Source organism: Molothrus ater, chromosome 22 (assembly GCF_012460135.2).
Source record: "Molothrus ater isolate BHLD 08-10-18 breed brown headed cowbird chromosome 22, BPBGC_Mater_1.1, whole genome shotgun sequence".
Taxonomy (NCBI): domain Eukaryota; kingdom Metazoa; phylum Chordata; class Aves; order Passeriformes; family Icteridae; genus Molothrus; species Molothrus ater.
In genome coordinates, this window is record NC_050499.2 from 7,925,068 (window position 1) to 7,945,171 (window position 20,104).

General features: G+C 54.3%; 2 protein-coding genes across 2 annotated transcripts; both read right to left on the reverse strand.

The window, feature by feature from the left end:
- Positions 1-10,390: 10,390 nt before the first annotated feature.
- REXO2 (RNA exonuclease 2) lies at positions 10,391-15,452 on the reverse strand. Its single transcript, XM_036397624.2, has 7 exons — positions 15,321-15,452; positions 15,134-15,217; positions 14,801-14,878; positions 12,706-12,817; positions 12,016-12,124; positions 11,736-11,789; positions 10,391-10,812 (listed from the first exon to the last, which is right to left on the reverse strand). The coding sequence occupies exons 1-7, from the start codon at positions 15,450-15,452 to the stop codon at positions 10,683-10,685; spliced, it is 699 nt and encodes a 232-aa protein (XP_036253517.1). The 3' UTR covers positions 10,391-10,682.
- Positions 15,453-15,724: 272 nt separating this feature from the next.
- Positions 15,725-18,388, reverse strand: RBM7 (RNA binding motif protein 7). Its single transcript, XM_036397285.2, has 5 exons — positions 18,241-18,388; positions 17,887-18,049; positions 17,265-17,367; positions 17,023-17,089; positions 15,725-16,715 (listed from the first exon to the last, which is right to left on the reverse strand). Exons 1-5 carry the CDS (start codon positions 18,334-18,336, stop codon positions 16,326-16,328), a joined length of 819 nt encoding a protein of 272 aa, XP_036253178.1. The 5' UTR covers positions 18,337-18,388; the 3' UTR covers positions 15,725-16,325.
- Positions 18,389-20,104: the final 1,716 nt, after the last annotated feature.

Consider the following 20,104-nt stretch of genomic DNA (forward strand, 5'->3'; position numbering starts at 1 on the left):
TGCAACAATCAATGTTCAGCGAAGGACAGTGACTGGAGGGCTGAGGGGGAGGAGGATGCTGCTCCTGCTTTCTGAAAGGTTATTTTAGCTAAAGACAATGAAAAAGTGCTCCAGGAGAAGAGCAGCTCCTGCAAAGTCCACCTGATCCTCGTGGTGTTTCATAACTCAATTGCAGCAGCGCGTGAACCTCTGCAAGGAACATTATTCTTGTTAGGATAGTGAGTTCCCATTTCACAGGCTGTGCTGGCACAGCCTGAAGCCTTGGTGTTGCTGCTCTAACCCAGGAAGAATCCCAGCAGGGCTGTGCTTGCTCTGTGCTGTGGGTGTCTTGGAGAGAGCAGGAGGCAGGTGCCAGGCTCAGAGGGATCGCTCTTCCTTGAGGATGTCCCAAAGGATTGCCCCCTTGGGCATAAGGGGAATGGGAAGTAAATCATGGGCTCAGAACCGTTTGGGTTGTAAATGACCCTTTAAGATCGAGTCTAACCCTTAACCCAGCACTGCAGTGTCCCCACTAACCATGCTCCCAGCTCCACTGCCCTTCTCTGGACACACTCCAGCACCACAGTGTCTTTCTTGTTGTGAGAGGTCCAAAACTGACCCCAGCATTCAAGGCATGGCCTCACCAGGGCTGAGCACACGGTTTCAGTCACTATCCTGGTCCTGATGGCCACAATATTGCTGGTACAAGCCAGGATGCCAATGGCTTCTTGCCCCCCTGGGCACATGCTGGCTCATTTTCAGCTATCAACCAACAATGGTCTCAATTTGAACTTTACCTACACAATATAAATTTAATAGTTTCACTGGAATGTGCTGTTCATCTTGTCATAACATGGGGGTGTTTGGGAAGGCTTCAGAGCTGGTTTAATTAGCAAAGTTACTTGGGAGGGCATTTTGCATTATCTTCCTCCTTTTCTCTCTCCTCGTGCTCTGTAATTTATGTCAGTGGCAAAGGCGTGAGCTGTGCTGCACACAATAAACAGAGCGGGCTCAAAGCAGCGCTTCAAAGGACACGGGGAGGGAGGGCGCTGGCAGGCAGTTTATGAGCTGTCATCTTCTGTACCACCCCGGAAAAACAAATAAATAACGGAGAGCAGATCTGTCCTGGCAGTGCTGTGGGGTTGTGCCTTGTCCTGTCCCACAGGGCTGAGCGGGGTGACACCTCTGGACAGATGGGATGTGGCTCAGGGGCACAGTGCCAGGGATGCTGAACTTGGTGTGCTGAGCAATGCCAGGATCCTGAGGGAAAGTTTTCCAGTGCTCCCCGCTGGGCAGTGGCAGTCCTGTTAAGGGCTTCATGTCCTCTTGCAGCAAAAGCTACTTGGGCATTCACACAGGAGCCACACAGCAGCTCTGCTGGGGCTTTCCGTCTGTCTTTCTGTCTCGTGTCCCAGGAACTCCATACGCCGCTGCCCGTCTGGCTGAAAGCCCAGGGCAGCAACGGGAAGATTTCCACTGACTTCAGTCTGTCTTGGATCAGATCCAGGGTGGGAGCAGGATTAAGATATCCACTCACTCCCTGATGGCCTGGACAATGGCCAATGCCAGTGGCACACTTAGCATGGCCCCTCCTGCTCAGAGCCAGCCTCACTGCTCAGCTCCTCCAAGCCCCACATCCCTCAGAGAAAGCCAAAAGTTGTGCCACAGCTATGCCACAGATGGCCTGCGTGTCTGCTTGGCTGAGGACAGACCTTCTTTGGGGCAGGGATCATCCATGTGTGTTTCCAACACAGCAGTCTGCTCTCAACATAAACAATAACAAGGGGCGAGGTTTTTCTGCTGCAATGGTGTGAAAAAAAACAAACCCAGATTAACTTTCCTACTTCTTTTCTTTCCTTCTCTGCATCTGAGAGCAAGAAACACAATTTATTCCAGTCCTATCAAATTAGAGCTGTAGCTCAGGCTTTCAGTGGTCAATTATGCTCCGCAGAGGAATGCTGGAGCCGCGTGTGCTGGCGGCGCTTTGTTCCACCAACGCCTCCCCGCAGGGCTGGCGCTGAGCTGCGTGGGCAGGGGCACCGAGAGCCCCGAGCAGCTGCCAGCAGCCCCGTCCCCACCATGCCGAGGGTCCCTGGTCATCCCTCAGGTGTGCCTGGCATCCAAAGGGAAACGCGTCAGGAAAATGAGGGGATATGAGGCTGGGCTTGAGTTTGGGCAGCTGCGTTTTGAGGGCAATTATATTTTGAGCTGAACCTGCGCCAGATTCAGTGGGTTCCAGTAGATTTGTTTCTACCAGGGAATGAAACACACTGGATTGAAAGGGGGAAAAAATGCTCCCACCAAACAATTCAGGCCTTTGCCCCCTGCAGCTCTCCTTTCATGCCCATCAGGGCCTCTGCTCCACTCGTCCCTCGCCTATTGAAGGCTCTTCCAGAAGAGAGCAGAGCTCAACCCGCTGCTTTTCCAGAGCAAGCTGGCTCCTGTTAGCAAAAGCAGGTTTGGGAAAGGTTATGTTCTTAAGGAAAATGGTTCTGTTTTTGCGCTAACAACAGCGAGTTGTGTTTGACGGAGGATGTGCCTCGGCGAGTCCTCGCTGTCAGTCAGACCCGAGGCACACAACACGCAGCAAGCACGCGACCTGCCACCCTGCACCAGTGCCACCCCGTGTTTATGAGGAGCTGTCACTGTGCTGCTTCAATCCCTCACCAAAAAAGGAATTAAAAAAAAAAAAGAAGAAATCCAGGTTCTGAAGGGCATATCTTAAAGATTGCAGAGAGTCATCTAGTTATGTAAAAATAAAGTATGAATTTTAATGTGAGGCATTAACATGAGCTCTTTTAGGAATAACTACAGGACTTCATGATGAACGTATTAGAGCCCTGCTCCAGCACAGGTGCCTGCCAGTCTTCATAAATCAGCTTCAACAAGTTAATTCTTCATAAAGGAAGAAGAATGTGATTTTCAGGGATGGATGAATGGGCACATAATAAAAGAAGGTGCATGACTTAGAGCACAGGTCATGGCAGGTGGGAAGAGGAGGGCAGTGTCAGGCAACACAGGAGATGATAAGAGTTTGGGGAAAGGTCTTTTATATCCCAACAAAGGGCAGTAGGTTGCAAAAGGGGCTCTTACCTATCGCTTCTATCATGATGGTTCCTGCAGACACCTGGGATGGCTGGGTGCTGTTAGAGGTGCCAGGGATGCTCAGTGTCACACAGAAGGCAGGGCACTGCTGGCCATCTGAAGGCTGCTGTGGTGCAGAGAGCAGGCCCAGGGCGATGGCTCCTGTCCTTGGACAGTATTTGTCACAGAGCTGCTCTCAGGGAGGAGAGCGCCCGTCCTCCCCGCACATGGGGATGCTTCTCACACTAAGCCTGTTCAAAAGGTCGCTGAGATGTTCCCTGTGAATAGAGCTTGCTGCTGAGCCAGGCTGCTTTTATTTGTTGTTGATTTTATTGATGTTATTGACTTTTCCACGGGGCACTTTGGGGACGTTTGCACGATCGCGTGTGCAGGCGCTGCAAATTGCTTGATGGTACAACGCTTAACTGGCGCTCTGCACGGGCGCCAGAGACACATTTTTATTAAGAATCGGTGGTAGTTGTTGCTTTTGTGTTTATGATAAAACGTATAATGCAGTCCTCACTGCTGCCGTCCCGCTGTGGCCACAGGCTAGGGCAGAGTGATGAGGTGTCATGCCAGCGCTTCCCAGACAGCAGCAGCCAGACCCAGCGCCCGCGCTGGCTGCAGGAGCTCCCTGCTCTCCGTCAGCATCCAACAGGATGGCAGCATGGCCAGCCCAGACACCAGAGCACGGCTGCTGCTGCTGCTGCTGCTGCTGGGCTGCTCCCATGCTCAGTTCCTGCAGGCGAGGCTTGAACCTTGCAGGGATTTGTGTAATTGCTGGATTGCAGCTACCAGGGGTGAAGGAGGTCAGGTAAAATGGTTTACACCTGAAAATTTCAGAGTTTCTAACCCAAGGTCACAGTCTCCTCAAAAGGCTGGGCATCTGCTGGTGCTGGACGAGCTGCTCCAGAGCAGTGACATGTGGCCACCAGGAAGGTGATGGAGTCAGAGGTTTCACTGGGAAGAGAGAGGGATTAAGATACAGACCCTCCTGACTGCAGCCTCTCCCTGAGGCATTTCTTCATGTCCTTGCTGCCCCTGCCCTCTGCATCCCTGCTGTCCACTTCTCCCGGGCAGCCAGCATCATGGCATTAAGTGTTTTAACCAGAGCTTTTATAGCTTGAGCTCTGGAAATGTGATGTTAACACAGCTACGCAGACAAACACCATTAATATTTCAGTATGTGGGTGAGGACAGGGAGAACATCCTTTCCTCCGTAAATAAAACAGGATCGCTTGTTTTCTGCTCCAAGACTTGTCGCCTGCCTGAGACAGTAATATTTTAAAGTTGATTGGATCTTAAAATTGTAAGAGGTCCCCAGTGGCCCGACTTTAGCTGGCATTATCAGCTCAGCCATTGTCTTATGAAGCAATCTCCTCTTGAACCATCCTGTGCTCCCTCATCCTTTAAACACGTGCAGCCGGAAGCAGCTCAATTCTCTCTGGCTGGGGCTGGATGGAGATGGTGAGGAATGAAGATGAATATCCTCCTGCCTGTGACCTTGGCAGCAGCCAGCCTTGTCCTTGGCACTCGGAGCACCTCCGAAGGCTCCTGTTTGCTTTTCTTCATTCTCCAGGGACAGGTTGACAGTGCTGTCCTTCAGGCTGAAAAACACGTCAGAGGGAAAGGCTGGGGGAGCAGGAGGGAGCCAGGGACATCCTGCAGTGCACGAGGGCCAGGCTGGACCATGCACTGGGCAGGGAGGGGATGGGGGCAGCTCACTGCCATGGGCTCTGCTCTTGGGGGCAAGCACCAGCAGCAAGGAGCACCCAGTCCTGCAGCACACAGCAGCAGCTTCGTGGTGAACAGCAGCCTCCACAGCAGGGCAGTGTGATGGCGTGATTCTTGCTGTCCTGATGGATTAAAACCTGGTCCTGCTGTGGGGAAGACAAAGCAGGGAGTCCTGGGGGAAGGTGAGATGGGAGCCAGGAGCTGCTGTGGTGCTTCTGGCAAGAAAGATTATTTTAGTTTTAGAAGAAAGACTAGGGCATGTCCCCACAGCAATTAAGTGGGGGTTTACACACTGGAGTTGTAAGGATGAATTCTAGAAAATGGGGATACACAGCTCTGGAAATCAAGAAGAAGAGAAGCGAAGGCATGAGGTGTGCTGACAGGATTGGCTGAGGGAGTGCTGACAGTGCCATGCCTGCCCAGGAAGAGGGAAATCCTGATGGTGTGGCTGGGCAGAGGGACAGGGAAAGGCAAAATGATCCTTAGTGGTTAGGAATGAAAGAAAGACAAATTCAGGCAAGAAATATGGGACAAATTCTTAGCAGCATGGTCATAAAACATGGGAACAGTTTACCTAGGGATGGCAGTGCAGCTTCCCAGAGTCTTTAAATCAACACCAGATACCACACGATCTCCAGGCAGAGAGCATCTGCAGTCTTCTGAAGGCTTCCTTTGGGCTACACACCCTCTGCTCTTAATTAGGGTGGGTTAAAAAAATTAAAAATCCTACTCATTTATTTGCCTTTGCAGTGAATTTCCCCATTGGTTTTCATCTGAGTCCCATGAAACCAGGACTGTGTGTCTGCTGTTCTTATTTCCAGCTTCAGATAATTCCTCCAAAATGCCCTCTTGTACAAATTGAGCCCAATATGTGTGTGCTGTGGTAGCTAGGAGACTGGCAGGAACAGTGCTCGCTGTGATTATCCAAAGCAGTTGTCATGTTATTCTCATTGCTAATGGTATATAATTATGTATTAAGGCTCTCTCCAGGTAGAGCATCTTGGGGCAATTAGAGCACAGAGCAGAGGACACGGAAAAGACCTCGAGACCAGTCACTTTGTGCCTCTGGAAAGGGGAATAATTGTCCCAGAACATATTGTTCGCATTTTTGCTGCCTGACATGAAAGCAGATCCATTGCAGTGAGCTGGGACATGGCGTGGTCAGAACAGGAGAGCAGGATCCTTTCTCCATGGACCTGCAGTGCATGCAGCACTGCAGCTCGGAGCCATGCAGCCGTTCATGCAGGAGTGCATTCCCCTCCTGTCCTTTCCTTATCACCTTCGCTCTGGCTGGGGGAGTCACCTGTCCCTGGTCTGCCCACTCTGATGATCCAGGCTGCCCCTGCCCAGGCTGCCCTGGGTGAGCCTGGGCTGGGAACAGATTCCCTGCGCAGTGCTGTTCTCCAGGGGCTGTGGGGCTGCCCTGCCACTGGGCCCAGCCAGCCCGTCCTCTGCAGGGGCTCACAGACCAAAAACATCATCCCAAAAACTGCACTGCTGCCCTGGGCACGGACCCGAGGCGGGGGAGAAGGCCAGAGTGACAGCACCAAGCGTGTGACACCAGTCGTGGGGGAATCAGAGAGGTGGGGCTCTGTGCTGACACATGCCACGAGTCCTGGGCTTGCGCAGGTTACTGCAGGGGGATTCAGCCAGGGCTCCTTGTCCCCCCTGGGAACAAACAAACAACCGAATTCCTGCGGGAAGCTCTTCTTCCCCGTGGAAACAGGGGATTATTAGAGAGGTAGCTTGAACCCTTCAGACCTGCCTCTGACCGCTCGAGCAGTGAAAACACAGCCGCCCGAGGGAGACCCGGGCTCTGCGCATCATCCCCGCCCCGGCCCCGGCTCCATCTCCGCGCTCCCTTCTGGAGCCGCTCCTGCTCCCGCTCCTCTGCCCGCAGCTCCCGGTGCTCGGGAGACACCACAAGACCAACTGCAGCAACAGCAGCGCTGCCCCCGCGGAACGGCAGCCGGAAGAACGGCTGGGCTGGGTTCGGGCTGGTAACGAGCAGCGGGCTGAGTGTCCAGACTTGCCCAGGGAAAGGCAAGGGCATTGCAGGTACACAAGGCAAGGAACGTCCCACCGCCCCGGGGCTCCCTGCTGCAAAAGGCAGCTCCTGTCGGGGGTGTTGGTGAGCAGAGCACAGAAAATGGAAGCATGCAACAGGTTGGAGGACTCGTGGGGACCTTGAGGGATACAGACATCCAGAGTCAACAGTGAGGACAGCAGGGGAGCCTTCCACGCTGCTGCCCAGCCTCGGGACACGGCTGAGGGCTCACTGCAGACACCACTCAGGCATCTCCCCTCCTGGGAAGGGCCGGGCTGCGCCTGTGTGATGGCACTGGGGATCCAGAGCCACCCTCTCTGTCGTTGTGAGGAGTTTTATCATGGCTGGCAGGAACAATGAGAACAAACGCCACAGAGTGCTGGCTGGCGATGAAAGTTTCTCTGAATTGACAGAGATTTGCTTCAAAGGGGCCTATGAAGAGGTTCCATTTAATTATGAGGCAGAAAGTACCACATAACTAATATATATGCACACAAATATATACCCATGCATGCAGCCATCCCCCAAAGACTGGGCCCTGCAGAGAGCCAGGCTGATCCTTTGGTGCTGCAGCTCACGGACCAGACTCTGCACTGGAGTCACGTTGCAGCCAAAGGGACATGAAACCCAGTTTTATTTTTAACTTGGCTGGAGGGAAAGTGGAAGGAATATCTTACAGTGGAAGAAGTAGATGAGGACCCTGGAGATCTCAGCTCAGTTCTTGGCTCTGCTACAAATTCCCCATGCGACCTTAAGGAGGTCACTTCATCTCTCTGTGCTTCATTTCCCTTCTGCAAAGTTTGGAGAGCGCGATCCTCCCTCCGGTCTTGTCTGTTGGGTCGGGAGCAGACACCAATTTGATTCCCTTGCGAGTGCAGGGCAGGAGAGCGCTCTGTCTGGGGAAGGTGCTGGGCAGTTTCCCCAGCTGTGCCCTCACACAGGCTGTGTGGTTTTTCAGAACAACATTCCCCCCAGATTTCCCAGGAAAGGGGGTTTTGAGCCTGGTCTTGGGAAAGCAGAAGGATTTGCACTCTGTAGCCTGCCCTGAGTGGCCAGAGCGGAGGGGTCAGTAGGTGCCACTTGACTCACCAGATGATTGTTTTCTTTCCCAAAACACGGTGTCTGCTAGGCCCTATCACACCGTTATCCACCCATTTATGCTCCTCTGGCTGCAGTTAGTGCTGGGGAATGGCTCTCCCTGGCTGTCACCTCTCCCTCCTTGGCAGCTGACTGGCAGCCCGTGCCCCGCACGCGGCTCCAGCAGGGGATGAAACGTTGCAGCAGCACCCGGCAATTTATGGCCATTTGGATCCCATCCATCAGTGGGAAAGCGGCAGAGGGACAAGTCCCTGATTCCAGAGGGACCCCCGTGCCCATGGCCTGGGAGGCCATGCTCACACCAGCCCTGCTTTGCCCCTTCCCCACTCTTTCCTCTGCTCACCCTGTTCTGCTCTCTCTCCTGCTGGAAGGACAGTCCTGGGTCTGGGGGTGCTCTGTCCCCGTGGGGCCTGGGGGGCTGTGGCAACTTGTGACAAGTTGTGTTTCACGGAGTAGTCGCGGGGTAATCTTGCACATCCTTGTTTTGTCATTTAGGGCACTTAAAGTGTCACAGAGATTTCACCACCCTAAAAGCTTATCTGTCAGCAGGAGAGAGTTATTCCAGTAAAAGGGTATCATCAGCGGCGGTGGGAGGAAAAAAAAAGAGACAAAAATCGTGTCTGAAGGTTTTCTATTCCGGGCTCTCTGCAGCCGACCTTGAGCTGATGCAGCTGCACCCGGCGGCTCCCAGGGCCAGTGGGCAGCACTGGCAGCGCTGCCAGGGTGGGCTCAGAGTTCCCCAACACATCCCTGTGCCTCCAGCATCCAGCTCAGCCCCAGCAAACCAGGGGAAGGTTGCTTGAGGGTCATTGTTTTATCCCCTGCCTTCACAAGGTTGATGCTGTCTGTGCTGCAGCTCCCAGAGGGCAGAAGTTGCTCTGGCCCATTGTGGTAGAGCCAGCAGCTGTGCCTGGAGCAGGAGGACTTCTCTAAAAAAAGAGAATGGGAGCAGACCACACTGAAGGTGGGCAGAAGTGTAGCATGAGCTGGTATTTTTCCTGATTTCTGTGGTTTGCACCCAAACAGTGCAGTGTGGATTGATGGAGAGGATGAGAGGTGCAGGGAAGGGCAGAGAAAGATGAAGGAGGGAGGAAGGGAAGGAGGGAGGGATAACTGGCTGCTCTTTTTGCCATTGTGGGAGGCTCAAATGGCTCATGTCTGGAAGGAGTTTCCACACGGGAAACTCTCCATGCTGGCAGCGACAGGAGCTGTGGGGACTCCTGTTCCGAACAGGAGCACAAAGCCCTGGTGCACTCGCAGGTTTAATGCGGTTAAAGACCTCCACAAGCCGTAAAGGGTGGAGCCAAGGGCTCTCCGGCACACTCTGTACTTGCCTTGGAGGAATTCTTTTAACTACCTCGTCCAACAAGGGAGTTATTTGCCTCCCTGTATCTGGAACCTGCATGCCTGTGTGATGCTGAGGAGCTTTCAGAGCATGGAAACAGCTGGTGTGAGTGCTCCTACAGAAGGGAACGGTGCCAAGCCAGGGGGTCCTTGCTGTTCCCTCTCCCCAGCCCCTGCTGCAGGAGGGAACTTTGTTTCCAGCCCGAAATAACACCCGCTTTGGTGGGGTTTATCTGTGCTCTGCCAAGTGCGTGACAAATTTGTACTAAATTGGAACCTCAAATGATGCCAGCACAGAGAACCACGAATGCTATTGCATAACACAGGAGACGAGATAAAAATCCTCCATTCGGCACCGCTACTTCAGAAGCAAGAATAAACAATATTTAAAAATGTATAAATGCAGGTGGCATATTTTCCTTAAAAAATGTTTCGAGAAAAACAAAAGCATCTTAACAAGGAATAAAATATGAAAAGCAGAAGTAGGTCAGAAAGAAGTCAAAGGAAGGGAGGAAAACTAACAACACGGAAATGAAAGACAAAGTGAATTCTGGTGGCACGTGGCCGTGATATGGGTCTGGGGAGCTGCTGGGACAAGGGTGAACTGCGTGTCCTCAGCTCCAGCACATCCCAGGGCCCCAGCAGCTCCACAGGGATGAATCCAGACATCTCTGCGGGTGCTGGCTGTGGTGGATAACACTGTGCAGGGATGTCCCTCAGCTCTGCCCTGCTCCAAGCCTGCCCACACAGAAAACAAACCTCTCTGGAATTGCCAGCTTACCTGGGAGTTGGTGACAGAGGAGAGAGACATTTCACAGACTCATTTATTTGCCCCATTAACCATTTTAACGGCCTCTCTGCAATAACAATCATTCCCAGGGCTGGCAGAGCAGGTGTTCCAACAATCAGCAGGATTGAGAAGCCCTGGATGGCCGTTATTATTAATGCCCATAATAAAAACATGCCGGGGAGCTGCACACCCCGCGCTCCATTACACCCTCCGGTTTATGGGCCGGCAGCTCCCGCTCCAGGACTGCCCAGGGGAGCAGCAGCTCACCTGGCAGCCTGGGGAGCACCAAAGAAAGGCTGTCCAAAGCCACCATCTTTCAACTGACCTGTTTTATTGTGTTGTGAAAGACTGCACCAAAAAGCAGGTGCAAGGAGTATCAAACAGCGTGTTTTACCTAGAACATCCGAGCCCGGGCGCTGCCGAGGCCCAGCCTGCCCATTCCCCGCTCAAACTGAAAAGCAGCAGCAACTCAGGCTTCTGTCTGCATTGAACAGCTGGTAAGAAACAAGGTAACCCAGGGAGCAGCTTCCCAAGAGACTGGCAAACAAAAAAAAACCAGGAGACGCATCTAGTGTGTGCTACAGGCTGGTGTGGCGGGAGGGGAAATCAGCTGGCAGCTTTGTCACTTTCCCCGTTCTCAATCAGTTTCCTTTTCTTCTCATCCGTTTTCCTCTTGAAGATGTGGTCTCTGTAGAACTGGAGTTCTTTGATGCTTTCCCTGATGTCATCAAGTGCTCTGAAAGAGAATTAAGGAGGGTTTCAAAGAGCCTGGGTACATCTCCAGCTATGCCCACATCCTAATGCTGCTGAAAACTTCCAGGCTGCTGGAAACCAAACTGATGCACAGGGAAGGTGCATCTGTCAGACATGAAAATAACACTCATTGTCTCAGGGAAGCAATAAAAGTCCAGTGGTGCCAACGTGGCAGGGAGTAACTCACAGCTTATTAGTTTATGTCAGCCTGGGACACAGCTGCTGGGAACCAACAGCGTCTGCAGCATTGGCTGTCAGAAACAATTCCACCCCAGGGAAGAGACAGGGCTCCAGAGACTGCCCAGCTCCAGCCAGGGCACGCTCAGGGCTCAGCTCCCTGCAGCAGCACATCAACCACGACTTCAGCCAGGACCCCTGCGACAGCCAGCCCTCCTCCTCCTCCTCCTCCTCCTCCTCTGTGTGTACCAGAGCCTCCCTCCTGCCCAGCACAGGCACATCAGAGCAGAGCCACAGAGGCTCCCTGGCTCCTTCCTGCTACTTCTATGGCACATCCCAAGCTCAGGAACTAGGCAGGAGCAGGACTCTCACCCCCTTATTCACAGTTCTCAAATTTTTGTGTTCCTGTGACCACCTCTGCCCAAAATAAAGGGCAGAAAACCCCCATTAAGTGACTGTTTGCATGGTCAACAAACATGCACTTTGAAGAGCAGAGTGAATCAGAAGGCTGAGGAAACTTCTGGTTCTCTGGATTTTAATAATCCCTTTTCCTAAGCTATCTAGGCTTTGGACAGGAAAATTCAAACATCTGACAGGGTGCAGAAGCCATCTCCAGCTGCATCAGCCACAGGATGCTGGAATTCACAGGGAGCCCCATATCCTGCTCAGGAAGAGCAGAGCTCTCTGCAGGACAGGCCCTGCTGTCAGTGACAGAGGCACAAAGCTCACCTGTGAGAAGCAGCCTTCTTTGGTGCAAACTCGTACTCCTCTGGATACCAGCGCCTGGTATGTGAGCAGAAAAATTGCCACTTAGAAAGAAAACTGGGACTCAAAGGCATGTCTGGTGGCTGCTGCAGGTTTGATACACTTGGTGAAGGAACCTTGGCTTCACTGACACCCAGAGAAGCCACAGCCCTGCGAGTCGCCCTGCTTGATCTGCAGAGCCCCAGCACCACAAATGGACATCCCAGGGGTATCTCTCAAACCACTTAACTGGGGGAACATTTACCTGCAAAGCTCCTTGACAGTGCTTACATCAATGATCCTGTAATGAAGGTGCCTCATGAACTGTGGCATGTATTTGTCAAGGAATTTCTTATCTGCATGAACAGAGTTACCTACAAAGACACAAACAAGATGTTTCTTCAAACAGAAGAAAACAGAGCAACATGGAAACGAGCAGCAGGCGGAGCGAGCTGGGAGAGATCACAGGGGAAGAAAAGCCATTCACAAGAAGCTCATTTATCCCATTTTCTAGCAAATATGATTGTAAAGGTTTGTCAGATTTTCATTGCAGGATCACACGGGGTTTAATACTAATACCTCTAGTAATTCCTCAGTTACTACTCCCACAATTTGGATCACACAGATAAATATCACCGAATTATGCCAACATTCGGTTTTTTGCCAAGCGAAAGGGGCCACTGGTATTAATGTCACTCAGCGCCTGTCCCAAGATCATATATGAAATTCTGAGAGCAGTTCTGGGTAACAGGACACCTGGAAGATCCTTATTCAGCCTTTGGCTGGATAGCCAGGGAGGAAGAGACAGAGCACAGAAGAGGAAGCCCCGTGCCCCACGTGCCAGGGGTGCTGGCATCCTGCTGGGAGTGCAGGATGGATGATGTGCTGCGGGGCAGAAAGAAGCAGCCTCACCTGGATGGATGATGTGCTGTGGGGCAGAAAGAAGCAGCCTCACCTGCGAGAGGACAGAGCCCTGGGGGTGTCTGCTGCCGCACGAAGGACAGGAACTCGTACTCTGCCTGCTGCAGCGAGATTTTACTCTCCTTCACAGCCTTAGTAAGGCCAGACTGCAAAAAAGAGCCAAGCCATAAATCAGAAAGACCCTGTCACAGACACTGCCAGGAATGCTCCAGTTCTCAAGTAAATGTTTAACTCTGCAGTGAAAGGTCAACCCTTGGAGTGCTGCTTGCTCCCCAGGTGCCTCCTGAACTCTGGATCTCAGTTCTCTGGGGCACCCCCAGCCTCTACTCTCCCCAGGGACCTCCTGCTTGGGAAGGAAAACCAAGGCAGGTAAATAGTCCTGACAGCACTCACCTTCCTGTGTGGTTTGGGACTTTTTCCTTCCCTTTTTTTGATTCCTTTGCTCAGAGTTCTTTCCAGTTACCAAGATGTGAGGATTGTTTATCCACCTGCACATCCTTGAGCCAGGAGAGCGCTACATCCCTGCACATCCCTGTTCCAGGAGAGGCACTCACCTCCCCAGCAGGGAGCAGCAGCTACCAGTGAACACAAATAAACAGGATCCTGCCTTCAGGGTTCATCAAGATTCCTATAAATCAGGAAAGTTCCTCCCTATTTTTTTTTTTCAATAGCTAAATGTCAAATCCTCTCCAAGTGTTCTCAGTGATTTATTTCCATCTGGCTACGCTATATATTTCCACGACTGTGCAGCAAAAATCTACTTGACAGATCCAAGTGGTGGTTAAAAAATTCATTATGTGGCAGCATTTTCATCTATATTCTAATTGCTTCTCTTCTCTTAGTCAATTAAAAATAAGTAGCTCCTCAGGAGCAGCGAGGACGCATGCTTCCATCTCCAATTCACTCTGAGCCGAGGCTGAGCCGGAATCCTCAACTGGGGCAGGGAGAAGCACCCATCACAGTAAATTAATATTCATTTCTCAAACTCTTGCTAATTCTTCCCAGGGAGAGCAAGATGCCGAGGGGGAGGAGAGGGGGGTTATGGATGTCTTAAAACTTCAGCCCTTAATTGAAAACTAACTTGAATTTCAATTCATCATCAGGGACTGGAAAATCCATTTGCTCTCTTGCTGCTGGCAAAGAGGAACCTTTATTTGGTGGCCCAAAGAACTAAAAATAATCTCTTGCTGCAAAAGTGAAGCTTTCAGTTAAAAAATCCACAAGGCCTACAGGGCTGAGGGGACAGGGAAAAGCCCAGTGTTTACAGGCCTGGAGTCCTGTAAACATGCACCAGAGTCCACAGGAAGAAATCTGCCTTTGACTGGCTCTGGACTGTTCTGCACCAATCCTGCACCTGCTCTTACTCAGGCATTCAAGCTTTACCTCCCCTTCCCCTTGGAATTATTTTGAATTATTTTATGCAAGACTTCAGCAGGAGGAGCTGTCAGAATTTGAACCCAACTCAGCCTGCACCAGGGCTCCCACAGAGGCAGGAGGTGGCCAGCAGCTCTGCGAGAGGAGCAAGGAACCAAACCCCAATTCTCCCACTGGGAGAAAGGAGGCAGAGCCCCTGCCTTGGGAGATGTGAGCCAGTGGCACATCCCTGAGTGACAGATCCTGTTCTGGCCCCCTGCCTGCTCCAGCCCTCCCAGGGGAGCCTCGCTGCTGCTGCTGTGCTGATGCTTCCAGCTCCCAGACCAGGGAGCAGCTTCCAGCACTCTTCCAACTTATCAGAAACCAGGCTGCAAAGCACAGGCTGCTTCAGGCAAGCTGGAAGCTGTAGGCTAAGGATCCCTGAGAGCAGTCTGAACTGTGCCACAGATGACTTGTGAGACCTTGGGCAAAACATTCCACACAGGCTCCTCAATACAAAACAAGAGAGACACTGTCTCCTGTCTTTGAACCCCTCCGTGTGACTGCGAACTGCTCAGCACAGCAATTGTCCCTGCTCAGGCGACTGTACTGCAGCTGATCTCTCAGAATTAATCGCTCAGAATTACACGTGCTGCAGCTGATCACTCAGGATTTATACATCCTGCGGCCAAACTCTCAGAATTACACGTCCTGCAGCTCATCTCTCAGAATTACACGTCATTCCCACCGCGGCCGAGGCACAGCAGGGTTTTTACCTTCCCGTGATGCTCCTTGCACCACTCGGACATGCTCTCCAGCAGCTCGTCGGGCTGGTTGATAATCAGGTTCGGGCCCTGTCGGGGACAGGGAAGCACAGAGGTAGTGGCACAAGAAGTTCAGGAGCCCGTGGAAGTTGGGTGCCGAGCACAGGCGGAGGCGGGCAGTGCCAGCCTGCAGGCACACCGGGCACCGTGACGCAGCCCCGCGCTCCGCTGCCGCTCCCACGCTCCCGGTGCGAGCGGCGATCCCAGCGCGGCCGGAGCCGGGACCGCCGGCGTTACTTTGTTCCAGCATCGCCTGGATTGCCCGCGGGGCCCCGCGCGGCTCACCTCGGCCAGCACGTTGAGGTCGCAGTCGGTGATCAGACACGCCATCTCCAGGATCTGGTCCTTCTCCACGTCCAGGCCCGTCATCTACCAGGGGCGAGCGGCAGCGTCAGCGCGCCCGGGGCCCGCGCCCCCCGTCCCGTCCGCTGCTTCCCCGCGCCCCCCGCCGCCTCGCGCCGCCGCCCCGCACCTCCAGGTCCACCCAGACCATGCGCTGCCCCATGTCGCCGCCGGCCATGGCCGCCGCCCTCCGCCGGCCCCGCCACAACCGCCCGGCGCAGATCCGCAGGCGGCCCAGGCCGGCGCGGCCGCCGCCCAGCATCGCCGCCGCACTACAGCTCCCGGTGACCCCCGCGCCGCCGCCTACGCTCCATGGGGGTGGAGGCGCCGCAAGGGCTGCTGGGAGATGTAGTCCGCGGTAGCCGGGGGCGGTCCTCCCGTCACTGGTGCCACGGAGCAGCTCCGCTGCCCCGGCCTCAAAGGCGGAGGTTCACCCAGGGGCTTTCCCCAGGGAGACTTTTAATGTTCTCCAAAACAACACTGTAATATTTTAAATGGACAACAGGGAACGGGTTGATATTGAAAGAGTGTAGGTTTGGATTACATATTAGGAAAAGATGTTTTACTGTGAGGGTGCTTAGGCACTGTAAGAAGTTACACATGGAAATTGCAGATGCTTCATCACTGGAAATGTTCAAGGCCAGGCTGGATGGGGCTCTGAGTAGCCTGGGTGGTGGAAGGTGTCCCTGCCTCTGGCAGGGGGTTGGAGTGACGTGATCTTTAATGTACCTACTGACCCAGACCAATATGTGATTCTGTGACTGTACAAAAAACATGAGGAATGTTACAGATGCCGGGCAGCATCTGTCCCACTTCAACTCTCCTTCAAACGCCAGACCCTTCCACCTGACACAAATGTTCCTTCCTCTTAAAAAAATACTAAGCACTTATCTGTGACACAAGGACAGAGTGGTGGTTTCTCCAAGACTTCACCCTGGCTTTCTTACCCCGTGAAAAGCCCTGAAGTGTGCGTTAACACATTTAATACTGAGACCACAGTTTGGCAGGACTGCACTGCTGGTATTTTTACAAACACTAAAAGGTGACTTCACTGGGGGTTTTCTTTTGGGGGGTGGGGGGGTTTATACATGTACTCAGTGAGAAACAGGTCACGTTTGCTTTGCCCTCGAGTCCCTCAGTGGCGCGCCGAGTGCCACTTGGTCTCTCTGTAGCTGTCCCTGCGGTGCTCGTAGCTCCAGCCATCGCGGTGTCTGTCCTCGTAGTGCTCCTCGCGGCCCCGGTAGTGGTGCTCGCCCTCGTGGCCCCTCTCCTCAAAGCCGTACTCGTCGCGCTTGCTGCGGCCGTACTCGGGGCCGCCGTCCCCGAAGCGCTCGCGGCCAAAGTGGCGCCCGTCGGGGCTGTAGGGGTGGGCGCTCAGCCGGGCCTTGCGCGGCCCCTCCAGGCGCCGCGGCCCCGGGGAGCCGGGCGGGCCGTGGAAGGAGTGCGGGTAGCCGGGAGGGGCAAAGGCGGGCTGCTCCCCGTACTTGCCCCCGAACTGGGGCTGCTGCCGGGCCGCGCTGTTCATCTGGAGGGAAAAGAGGGACAGGGGGCTTGGTCTGGCACGATCACTGCCTGGGGGAGTGTCTGAACCAAACCCCGGGCTGGCCTCCAACCCACACTGCAAATACCAGAACCTCCAACCCACACTGCTCACACCAGAACCTTCCATGGCCCAGAGCCTCCAACCCACACTGCTCACACCAGAACCCTACATCGCCCAGAGCCCTCCCAGCTGGCCCCCTCTGTACCAGGAGCTTCACGTCTTCTGGAAGTGCCATTTCAGCACTCCAGCAGTATATTCCCACCAGCTGTGCCCATGAGTGTGCACGTACCACCGCTTGTCTCCGCAGGCTCGACGGGAACCCCGGTGCGCCCATGCCATCTGGAACCCTCTCATACCTGCAGGGAAAACACAGCAGCAGTGTCAGCCTTAAACACACAACGGGGCATCTGCATCCCACTGCTGTTCCCTCCACGGGAAAGAAACACCAAACTGTCTTTGGAAGTAGCCAGGAACACGGTGACCCCTGCAATGTCGGCCTCCATTGCACACTCCTGTGCTGGCCACACGTACCTGCTGCAGTTGGATGCTGGATGAGGCGTCCCAGGAAGGTTGGTGCCAGGAGCTCCGAGCTGGGAACAGGATGGATTGATATCCTGGGCCGCATGACTGCTCCCTGGGGAGAGACAAATACTTCAGAAGACCCACAAACACCAGTTAAGGAAATGAGGTGTGAAGTGAACTTGCAGAAAATCAACACGTTTGATTGAGATTTTGAATTGGCTCTCACGTTTCCTCAGTGATCTGCAAAAGCACATCGTCCAGTTACCAAAACAAAGCACTGCAATCTCACAATTTCCCACCAGAAAGGGCAGAGATACTGTAGCCAATGTGCCTCACTTAACCACGATCAGATACGATTTCTGCTGCTCCTGTGATAATTTAGAATAGATCTTAGAGGTGCTGCAGGAATAACCAATAAGAACCAATAAAAACCCACAGAGAAGGCTCGGCCAAGGGGTTACACCGGCCATGAGGGACAGAAAGGTGCGAGGGGAGCAGAGCTGGCAGGTGAGGGACCCCTTGGTGACAGGCTCCTGCAATTTACTCGAATAACTGTGACTCTGCCGCAGGCTAGGGCAGCTGACAGCAGTTCACGTCCCCCTGCAAAAGGGGGTGAAGGTGTCTCCGGTACCTGATCGGAACTGGATGCGCATGGGCCGCCCGTACAGCTTGATCCCGTTGAGCAGCCGCAGCCCATACGGCACCGACTCCTCGTGCTTGAAATTGACGAAGGCGAACTGCTTGGGCCGTCCATCCCGGTCCTTCGGGATCTTCACGGTGATCACGGGCCCCGCCTGGCACCGGGGGCGAAAGCGTTAAGCAAACACCGGGAGGCAGCGGCCGCCGCCGCCGCGCACGTGCGCCCCGCCGAACCCTGTCCCGCGGCGGCCGCCGTAGCCCCGCCGGCCATGGCGGCCGCGGCCCCCCCGCCGCCGCCGCTGCCTCGCCCTCCCCCGGTACACGCAGCGCGGGCGCCGGGCTGTACCTGGTGGAAGAGCTCGAAGATGAGCTCTTCGGTGACCTTGGGGTCCAGGTTCCCCACGAAAAGCGTCCGGTTCGCTTCGGCAGCCGCTGCTCCCATGGCCACGGCGGGATCTGAGCGCGCGCGCCCCCAGCCGCTGCTCCCCCCGGCCCCGCGCGGCGCTTCGCGTGACGTCACCGTCACGTGCGTGCGGGGGCCGCCCCTTCCGTCAGGGGCGGGGCCATGGGGAACGGGGCGGGGAACGGGGGCAATGGGAACGGGGGCATGGCAGCAGGGCAACGGGAGAGGGAACGTGGACACGACCGGGGCCTCGTCAGCACCGGTTCGGCGGCTGCTGCTGGCGCAGGATCTGGCCGGGGTGGGCCCCGGGAATCCCCTGTAATTAACCAATAATGGGCAATAAGCCCCGTTTGCCATGGGGCAGTCGTTGATGCAGCGCGTGCGGCGGCCCCGCTGTCGCGACAGCGCGTCCTTGTCACGAGCCTGCGCCCCGGACCCGCCCGGGCGCCGGTGCCGGGGTTTGTCCCTCTCCCCGTTATTGCCACGCTGCTGTGGAACGGAACGGTGTGATCAGCCGGGGGAGAGCCGGAGGCGGGTTAAACCCCCAGATGGGTTTGGGGAGCGGGGAAGAGCCCGGGGGTTTGCGGTGGGACAGGGGGGTCACCCGGGGGCTCCTCCCGGGGCTCCTTCCGGAGCTCAATCCCGTCTGAGCAGCCGGGCTGTGCCCGCACAGCCTTCCCAGGGATTTCACTCCTCCGAGGACTGCGGGAAGCATCCTCGGCTCTCCCCAGCCACTGCAGTCCCCTGGGCATCCCAGAAGATGCTGGATGTAAAACGGGCGTTCTCCATCTGGAAAAATTTTGAGAGGGGCAGTTGAGCCTTCATTTTTCATTAGATCCCCTCGCGTTGCAGCAGATCCGATTTCCTTGTTAATTGGGTGCTGTTCATTTTCTCCACTTCATTACTTGCCGCCGCACCTAGAATTTATATCCATTTGGTTTAATCGCGTTCGCCTGGTTAAATTCCAAACAGTCACTCGTTCAGAAAGGGAATTATTACCTCGCTTTGCCAGGACTTCCACTTTGCCTTAATTTCCCTGGAGCCCCATTTACCTCGCTCTGCCTGTTTTCCCTGCCTGGGTCCCCTCGGGCCTGGCTGGGAGCGTGTGGTGCCCGTGCCATTGTGGCCATCGTGGCTCGTTCCACGTGCCACGGCCCTGGCCAGAGGCAGGAAGGAGCTGGTGGGCTCAGGCATTGCCTGGCACAGCCTCACCCAACCCAGGCTTGAGAAATCCACAGTGAGAGAACAGGAGCTGCATCAGGTGCTTCGGAGATGCTCTTGGAGTTCTGTTGTGCTTGTTTGTGTCACTGTTTTCTGCCCTTTTTGCTCTTCAGAGGAGCAAAGTGGAAAACCAGGAAACTTTTGCTTTGGGAGGAAAAGCCCATTCTTTGGCTGCCTGTTTTCACTCTTAATGAGCAGGCACTTGGAAATATTGCTGAGATTTCAACCGATTCTACTTGCCAGTTTCAGCTGTAGAAGAGGGTGGTGGTGTACTTATTTGGGGAATTTGTTTGGAGGGTTTTTTTGCTTCACCTTCTTCCTCAGTTTGTCCTGCTTCTCAGCCCATTTCTCCCTGGCGAGAAAATGCAAAAGCAAGTAGGTGAAGACGCATTCTGTGGATATTTAGCATCTGTGCCTGTGGGCTCCTGCCTGTGCCTGGTCAGTCATGGGCAGTAGGACACCAGCCTCACCTGTCCTCTTCCAGCTCACAGACATATTTCACCACTGGCTCCCACTGGAAGGCTCCTGCTTCGTTTTTCAGCCCCTCCTGCAGCTCCTAGCAGTTCTGCTCAGTGTAGTCCGAGGT

Coding starts and splice junctions, on each gene's coding strand:
- REXO2 (XM_036397624.2), bottom strand. CDS start 15,452: ATGCTGGGCGGCGGCCGCGCCGGCCTGGGCCGCCTGCGGATCTGCGCC. Junction 12,818..14,800: donor GCAAGGAGCATCACGGGAAG/GTAAAAACCCTG, acceptor TCTTTTTTGCAG/TCTGGCCTTACTAAGGCTGT. Junction 10,813..11,735: donor AAGAAGGCTGCTTCTCACAG/GTGAGCTTTGTG, acceptor ATTCTCTTTCAG/AGCACTTGATGACATCAGGG.
- RBM7 (XM_036397285.2), bottom strand. CDS start 18,336: ATGGGAGCAGCGGCTGCCGAAGCGAACCGGACGCTTTTCGTGGGGAAC. Junction 18,050..18,240: donor TCTTCGAGCTCTTCCACCAG/GTACAGCCCGGC, acceptor CCCCGGTGCCAG/GCGGGGCCCGTGATCACCGT. Junction 17,368..17,886: donor GCGCATCCAGTTCCGATCAG/GTACCGGAGACA, acceptor GTCTCTCCCCAG/GGAGCAGTCATGCGGCCCAG.